The 9,204-nt window shown below is 48.6% G+C and overlaps 1 protein-coding gene across 1 annotated transcript in view; it reads left to right on the top strand.

Moving 5' to 3' along the window:
- LOC106808786 overlaps positions 1-9,204 on the top strand; it is a 38,696-nt gene that overhangs the window by 18,857 nt on the left and 10,635 nt on the right. Inside the window, exons 3-7 of the mRNA XM_014811637.1 lie at positions 3,334-3,957; positions 4,793-5,095; positions 5,737-5,826; positions 6,704-6,838; positions 7,112-7,317. Coding sequence (XP_014667123.1) covers positions 3,334-3,957; positions 4,793-5,095; positions 5,737-5,826; positions 6,704-6,838; positions 7,112-7,317 — 1,358 coding nt within the window. The remainder of the gene's footprint in view (positions 1-3,333; positions 3,958-4,792; positions 5,096-5,736; positions 5,827-6,703; positions 6,839-7,111; positions 7,318-9,204) is intronic.

The following is a 9,204-nucleotide window of genomic DNA, read 5'->3' as shown; positions in this document are numbered from 1 at the left end:
CAGGTCATCGAAAGCTCTTTAGTGTTTCTTCTCTCGTCTTTCGCACTATTATTGCTTGATAACTTCATGTAAATGCCGTACAAATACTCCTCTGAAACACACAATAATCATCAACACGCACGCGACGCGCACCGGCACGCAGGCCGCACGGGCCCACACGCACACAGTCTACGTAATGCACTTAGCACGCCACGCAGCGGCACGGCTACGTACACCACGCGACACACGCCACACGTAGCTAACGTCAACGTTACGAATGCACGCACGCTACTCGCCACGGCAACGCACACACGAGCGCTGCTCGTCCCAGATGCTGTCGCCATGGAATCTTAGATGATCTCCCCTCAGCCGAGGTATTTTGCTTTTTGCCCGATTCGAAATTGCCTGATTTCGATCGCAAACCGGCGGCGTGTGAAACCAGGATACGGAATTTTGCGCGGTCCCGTAGCCGAAGCGCGGCGCCGACGGTACTACCGCTCGTAAAGGCTCCGCTAGATCGCAGAACGCGCCCGATAGACGGGTGCGTGGTCAGATATGTAATCACGTGCGATTTGAACGTGGACGGTGCGGGATGCTTAATCAGGCTATCAGCGATAACGACCCTCGTCAACACCGAAGGACGAACAAGCAGTCGGTCGGCTTCGCGGCTGCGACGGGTGGCCCCGGTGCGGCCCGGTCGCGCGCATTAACTGCCCAGAAAGAGCTCGCGGTTGATCTACGGCTGTCAAGGCGGACCGTTCGTGGTTCGGCAGCGAGCGAATCTCAGGAATTCGCGCCGCCCAGCCCCTGTAATTCTACCCCGTTTATGGTTCGCGCGAAAAAATCTAAGCGTTCCCTTTCACAATTATCCTTCTCCTCGCGTATACAAGCACGGCGTTACGCGCTTCTGAAATCAATGCCCTGCAAACGCCACTTGCCCGAGCGTAATGGTGCTTATATAACGATCACGCAGGGCTTTCTGCACCATGTGTGGTAATTAACTCCGTTCAAATCGCATTCTTGTCTATTGTGCGCGACCGGTGACAGACGGTTATACGCTCATAGGCGTCCTATCTGTCCCCCCAGCGGTACTCCGCGGAACGTACTGGGGTACGCGTCGCGGTATACGCGGAAGTACCTTGGGTATACTATCAAGAGCCAAGATAAAGAAGACGCCTTCTTTATTCTGGCTCTTGTAACTATCTAAGCTGATATGGTTAGGGTAGGTGTTAGGGTTTAGGTTAGCGGTTAGGTGTTATGGTTAGCGGTTAGAGTTAATGGTTAAGAGCTATGGGCCTTAGGGAGTAGCTGATAGGGCCGACTCCATAGATCTTGTTAGTGGAGTAGACGAGGTACGGTCCGGCATAATTCGATAGATAAAGTATTTAGTACGCAGGGTTACGCTTCCGGTGTAGCCCTGGTATTTCGTTCTGTTAGGTTATCTCATCGGTCCCGATTGATCGTTGACAATGATGCGAAAAGAGTTGTGTATATTATAAGATCATAGACGTCTTTATTTGGAATACATATGCTGCTGGCAGCTTACATGCGTAGGTCGGTACGCAGTGGCCCCACCGACTCTTCCCCCCCAGAAGAACTTCTTTCCGCTCTTCCTTATATAATCTATTTCCTTTTCCTGACGGCACTGAGCTCGTTAATAACCAATGCAGCAGGCTGCGTGGCCGTATTGATTCCGTCCTCAAGAGTAGATAAATACACTCTTGTTTTTATCTATATCTGATTCCCTATAATTCGCTGGCCGGGTGACATCAATGTTTCGGACAGGGTGACTAATGAGTCATCAGCAGCTGTTGCCACTCCTGTACGCGTTGCATTCATCTCTGCTAATGACGCCTGAGTAACATTCCCGTCTCCACACGGTTATAACCGGACCGTTACCCAAGGGTACGTTCCGGCAGTAACCCTGGAGACGAATAGGCCCTATCAGCGATACAGTTACGGTGGGAAGAGAAAGGGTGTCTACGCTAGCTGTACATGTATAGCACGTGGGGCAAAGCCTAAACACAGTCGGACTCAGTCTCTACCATTGCCCGCGTAAACCCCTCGCTTATTGTTTTATTATCGCTGCCCAATTTATGTTGTTTATTGCGAGAATATTTATAGCGTGTATGCTCTCACTGTCTGTGTGGTGTGGTGGGAGGAGAAGGGGGGTAGCTTTGCGTAAGTTTCGTCTGGCGGACCACCGCGAGAGAGACGCAGCGAATCTGACACTGTTTAATTGGCTGAATTTTTTTTGGCGAAGTGCGGTGAGTAGCAGCCTGCAAACATTGACGCGTGGGCAAAACAACTCAGCGTCCGGGCTGGTTTTACAGTTGTTTTCCACAGAAAGCTTTGCTAAATCCAAGTATGACGGAGTTCATTAACCTTCATCGTCATCACCAGTAGCATCCATCATCATCAATCGTCATCAAACTGTCAGCAATCGATCATCGTATCGTCATCATGGTCATCGTCATCATCAATCATCATCCATCATCATCACATCGTCATGCACAGTCACAACCTGTCATCAATCGTCATCGTATCATCATCATCATCATCACATCAATCACATCGTCGGTCGCGTCGTCATCATTATCCATCATCATCCATATCATCATCATCAATTCATCATCATCATCATAATCATCATCATCATCATCATCATGCTCCTCTTCTGCCTCCTCCTCCGTCCTCCTCCTCCTCCCTCCCTCCTCCCTTCTCCTTTCACCCTAACCCTAACTCTCTTATTACTCTCTTACTTACTCTCTCTGCCCGGCTGGTTCGCTCTCATCATCGCTGTGTTAGACAGTAGTAAATCATTTTTATCGTTGAAAACTCACGGGAGTGTATTAGCATCTGTGCACCAGCCTGGCATATATAGTGTAGACAGAAATGCTTTAGACTATAAAACACTGAATGAACAGTAAAACTAAAGCGCGGCTGCGATCTTGAGATTCGCGAGAATCGAATTTTCGAGCACTCCTACAAAACAACTGCATTTAGTTACGTAACCGGTAACGTAAATATTTATAAACTGCTGCCTATCTCAAAATGTATACAAAAGTAATTAACCTAGGGTAGAGACAGGGTTCCGGTCAATGCCATCTCGCGAGAGCAAAATTCACGCGCTAGTTTTATTGACAGATGTAAACAAATCTAATTTGAAATTGGGATCGGTGCGCATATTGGTGAAAAGAATAATTTGCGAATGTTTCATGGCATGTTAGCGTTACAATATACATTTGGTGATGCAACGAGTCCCGGTAAGTAACAGAACGGTCGAGCAAATATGAAAAAAATTGGTAAAAAGTTAAAACATATTAGAAATCCTCGCGTTAATCTCAATTGCAGGTATCAAACTCTCGCCCGATTACGGCTCCATCTATCGGACGGCTCCTGCAAACACGCGCGTGCTAACGATGCACGTGCAGCCGAACGCGACAGGCACCGTCTTCCAGATACTGGAGCTACCTGACGAGAGTGAAGGCGAGCAGCAGACGGTCGACGACGTCGGCAGCGACGGCAGCGACCACTTCACCATCGACTCGCGCACGGGCGACATCACGACGCGCGCGCCTATCTACGCCGCCATCGGTCACGTATACACACTGCTCGTCGACGTCGAGAGCGACAGTGGCGACGCCTCGCGGAGCGTCGCCATCACGGTGAAGCCATACAACGAGCTCGCGCCGACGTTCTCCGAGCCGACGTACGCGGCGGTGGCGCGTCGACCGACGCCCGTGAACACGCAGCTAATCACCGTGCAGGCGTCCGACACAGACGACGTGTATTACGTCATCGAGCCCGTCGGCGACTTCATGTTCTTCAGCGTCGGTCCAGCGGGAGAGATCTACGTCGACAGAGAGTTCGTACCCGAGAAGTTTCTCTACACGATACGACTAACTGCTGTGGACACGGGGTCGCCCGAGCGACAGTCTTCAGTCGACGTCGACATATACGTCACAGACATCACCGGTGAGATGGCTGCTTACACACGCACGCGCGCACGCATGCACGCACGCACACACACGCACATACACATCCAGGGGCCCGTTGTCAAAAGCAAAATTAGCCTTAAAGTTAACTTTATCTCATCGGCCATAAATAATAACATCGTAAATTTACGAGAAAAAAACATCTTAGAAAATTCTTTTTTTATCATTAGGATACCTCGTAACTAATAAACTAATACGAAAATAATGCTATTACATAACAAATTTGAATTATATTGATACTATGTGTTATATTGATTAGTTAAACCAGTGTTTTCCATAAAAAAAACATTGGAAACACTATACTTATCTACCGGTCATGTACCAAAACAACCGTTTGGCAGTTGTTCAACACTTACGTAGTGTGTTGCACGCGAAGTGCACTCTCTTTTATGACGAATAATTATAAAATATACGCATTAGTAAGCTCGCATCTGACAGTGTGGTTTGTCACCGTTGTGTTGTGATGGGTTATGGTTAGGTGTTCATTCGCCTAGTAGTATGGTGTGTCACGGCTGTGTTTGTGATGGGTTATGTTAGGTGTTCATTCGCCTAGTAGTATGGTGTGTGTCAGCGGCTGTGTTGTGATGGGTTATGTTAGGTGTTCAATATCGCCTAGTAAGTGTGGTGTGTCATAGTCATAGTGCCATAGTGCTGGTCGTTGTGACGGGTTATAGCGGGGAGAGAATTGCTCAAAATTTATAAATTTCAAAGATGTGTCACAAAGTGCACAATTTCTATGAAATCCCTGCTATTATGGTTAGAGTTCATTCGCCTAGTAGTGTGATTTGCCACCGTTGTTGTCTCGCTGCGTGCAGCCCCGCGGAATCTGCGAGTGGCGGCGGGAACAACGCGCTCCGAGATCTGCTGGAACACCCCCGACTCGAGCGCGCAGCTTGGCAGCTACGTCATCAAGTTCTGGCAAAAGCAGACGCCTGACGTCATCGCTACGGACAACATCACGCTAGCCGAACCGGAGCATGGGACGGACACGGACGAGATTTGCTGGACGCTGGCGAACCTTGAGCCGGAGACTTCGTACGAGGTGGAGATTAGCGCCTACGACGTCAACAACAACCCTGGTTACCCAGAGCAAGCCGAGTTTACGACGTCGCAGGACTGTGAGTGCACGCGTAGCGGCGTGGGTGGGGCTGATGATACAGGGTACCGGCGATGACCGTGTGTATCATTGTCGCGATGTCACATTATACTGTGTGTTATCTATTGTTATGGTGCGAAATCTGTAGTAGGTATCGCGTATGAAATTTCGCGTGACATGAACATCGTGTGGCATTGCACGTCAAATTTATTAAAAAGGTAGACAGTAAAATTACATTACCTGGCTCATACTGAAATGAAGGGGCGTCGTTTTTTTTAAATCCAGACCGATAACACTGTGTCAGAGTAAACAGGTTATATAACATCAGAAGAACGCAGATCGATATGTTCATACACGTAGTTTATATATGCGCGCTTGATGACTTTCACTTTGTATCTCTCGGTGCTAAATACTATAGCTAAATTAGCGAGCATGATATCTATACTTCACGTTTCCTCTTACATCGCATGTCTTCTCTTCCTTAGCGACCCTTCAAACGCATAGCTGTACCTACGATTCCCGATCACGTAGACGTAGCCCTCCTCCCAACAAATCTGTAGTTTCAAGGACACGCCAATGTCATGAACTGTCATGGCCGCGGTGAGGCGCGCGCACCTTCGCTGCGGCCTTCTTCAGTGACAATAATGTTTTGTCTGTTTCTAGTCTGTGAGCAGTCCCCGTGTATACGTGGGCGCTGCAAACTGACAATCCTGTCACCCGGTTTCTCTTGCGTCTGTCAAACCGGATACGAAGGTAGCGTTAGTGTCCTAGTGTGTTCTCTCACGCTCTCTCTCGCGTGTATGGAGTGGCGAGTGGCAGTAGATATAACCCTCATACAAGTTGTCAGAAAGGCATTTGTAAAAACGCTCGATTTTATGAACGATAGCAGATCGAGAGGATGACGCATACGAAATTGCTGCAGAAGAAGAGAGCATCCTCGCCTGTCGTCGCGAGGTGGCGGCTGTTGCTGCACACTAATGCGGACGAAAAATAGTTTTGTATGACGCCTGCGAGCTTTTATTGCAACCGGCAGTTAGATGCGATATGATATGACTACTAGGCACTTTAATTGAATTTTTTTTTTTTTTTTTTAGGGTTAGGGTTAGGGTTTAGGTTAGGTTTAGGGTTTAGGTTAGGTTAGGGTTAGGGTTTTTTTTTTTTTAAGTGCCTAGTAGTCATATCCTAAGTGCCTAGTAGTCATATCATATCGCATCTAACTGCCGGGTGCGCTTTTATTGCTTTCGCTCTCTCGCCTTTTCTCTGTAGCGTATCTTTAACCGGATCTTTAATCGTTTGTTTTCCGCTGTTTTTTCTTCTTTTTCTCTGTAAGATGGCGTTAGTGCATCGAGTTATAGAACTTGCACGGCTAGTATAGCACGCACATTGGATGTCAGTACATTCACGTAGTCAACATTGTACCTTCTACGTATTTATTCCTTTGTTATGACACTATAGCGCACTAATTATGCAGTATCTATGAAAAGTGATAAGAAATAATGAAGGTACGTGCACATTCTGTGGTTACCACTGCATTGTGCAGCTACGGCAGGCACATATAGAAAGATAAATTATTATTACGGCACATATCTATTTGAAAACGACGATTGAAGTACTGCTAAATTTTGACCAGGCCATCTCTGCGACACCAACATCAACGACTGCGCGTCGAGGCCTTGTCAAAATGGAGGCACGTGCGTCGATAAAATCGGCGCCTATAGATGTCGCTGCAAGCCGGGCTACAGCGGGCATGACTGTGGAACATCGCGTGAGTGCTCGCACGTACACCCTTGCTGACGGTCGAGCTAGCGATCGATAATTCAAACCGCGACGTTAATATGCCATCGAAAAAGTCTTATTAATAGTCCCTCTCTCATCGAGACATCGAGAGATCGATACCATTTGCATGTATACATAAATTTCCAACGGCGCCTATCCGTCCATACTTCTAATCTACATCGTAATGAGAGAGCTAAGCGGAAATTATGCGGGCGTACTTTTTTAAAAGATGTTCTTTTTATGCTTTGTCTTCGCATCGTAGTGAGATGCCCTGCCGAGAGAACCGAGTCGTCGAAAGGCGTGTTCCTGTGGCGATCGACGGAGCACGGGCGCGATGACAGCGCGCCCTGTCCGGCGGGAGGGTTTGACGTCAGCGACCAACCGGTCTTCGCCTCACGCCACTGCAGGGCGATGCTCACGGGCGGGGTCGTCTGGTTGCCACCGGACATTGGTCACTGTAAGAATGAGGTAGTGATCGGTCCGTACACGCAAGCAGAACCATTAGACGTGACAAAGTTATTATAGACAAATATATACATGCCTGTACCTACATTTATCTATCTGTTTATCTGTTTATCTATCCATCCATCCATCCATCTGTCCGTCCATCCATCCATCCATCCCTCCGTTCGTCCGTCCGTCCGTCCGTCCGTCCGTCTGTTCATTTATCCATCCGTCCATCCATCCATCCATCTATCTACCAATCTACCTGCCCACCTACCTACCTACCTACATACCTACTTACCTACCTACCTGCCTGCCTGCCTGCCTGCCTGCCAGCCTGCCTGCCTGTCTGCCTGCCTGCCTGCCGGCCTGCCCGCTACTCTATCCATCCATCCATGTATGAATACGTACATTTATCAATACTTCCATCCGTTCGTCCGTCCTTCCTTCCATCCATTCATTCATCCATTCACCCATCCATTCATCCATCCATCCATCCATTCATCCATCCATCCATCCATTCATCCATCCATCCATACCATCCATCCATCCTGCCCCATCCGTCATGCCGTCCATTCGTTCCAATCCATCATCCATCCATCCGATCCATCCATCCATCCATCCATCCATATCCATGCCATCGCATCCATGCGCAGTCCATCCAGCCATGCCACCATCCATCCATGTCCATGCCATCCTCATCCCCCAATTGCGCCATCAATCCATTCCATCCATGGCCATGCCATCCATGCCATTCATTTTGGTCCATCGAAGAACATCCACGCCAATCCATACCATCCACATCCATCCTCCATTCACAAACCATCCAATGGCAGCCATGCCATCCATGAGCCATCGTCCATCCATCCATTCCATCCATCCATTGCATGCATCCATCCATCCATCGAGCGGCCATCCATTCATGCATGCATCCATAACCATCCATTGGCCATCAACCCATCCATCCATGCGCGATCCATGCATCCATCCATCATCATCCATCCATCCATCCATCAATCCATCCATGCCATCCATCCATCCATCATCATCATCCATACCATCCACATCCATGCACCATTCCACCATCCATCCATCCACATCCGAGCACCAATATGACTCAGCCCGCATAGCAAGGATATTTGATATTGTTAATGTCAACATTAGCCGAGAAGATGATATGTGCACGTAGCTACCGCTCGTGCGCACACTTACATTTTTAACACGCTGAATCTGCTGAAGGCTTCAGACGGCGCCAGTTACGACGCTAGAGGGCCTACTCGGCGGCGATCGGGCAACGGAACAAGATTGTCGCTGGCGTCGTGGCCTCCTCAACTCTCTCTGTCTATGTAGGACACGGCCGGCCAGCATTGCTTAGAAGACTGCGTGCAGGTTACACCATGCGCCTTTCTGTAACGAATCCGTAACTCGCGTAAATCGCACGTGTGATGAGGCCGAACTATACACACGCCGCCGTTCCGCAGAACTATCCTGCACACGATTAGACTAGGACAGGCGTCTATGAGCTGAACACACTCCTCCATTGATCATTGGATGTGTAGCATGACACCCATGTCGACCCTTGTTCGCATACGTGGCGAGTGGCGTTAGGTGTTAATGAGAGTATTCGAGTGTGCAAATGCGCGAAAATTGTCCTGACTCTCGCAATGCTATACGTATTTGTGACTGTATTACGTTGGATTTACAATGCGTGTTGGCCGGTCGGCAATCAAATATGAAATCGCGATAATGTCTTATATAGTTCACGCGCCGTGTTGTCTTCAGTGCGCACCGCCTGCCATGGGGGTGATCAGGTAACCTCATGGATTTAGACCAGCTGCATTCGGTGACCAGGAAGCGCGTGAAGGAAACGGCTCAGTAAAAGGTATACGACCGTTCCGTAGCGAACCCCGA

The sequence above is a fragment of the Priapulus caudatus genome, unplaced genomic scaffold, assembly GCF_000485595.1.
Source record: "Priapulus caudatus unplaced genomic scaffold, Priapulus_caudatus-5.0.1 Scaffold304, whole genome shotgun sequence".
Lineage (NCBI taxonomy): Eukaryota > Metazoa > Priapulida > Priapulimorpha > Priapulimorphida > Priapulidae > Priapulus > Priapulus caudatus.
Note: the sequence above shows the minus strand (reverse complement) of the source record. Positions and strands in the feature narration are given on the sequence as shown.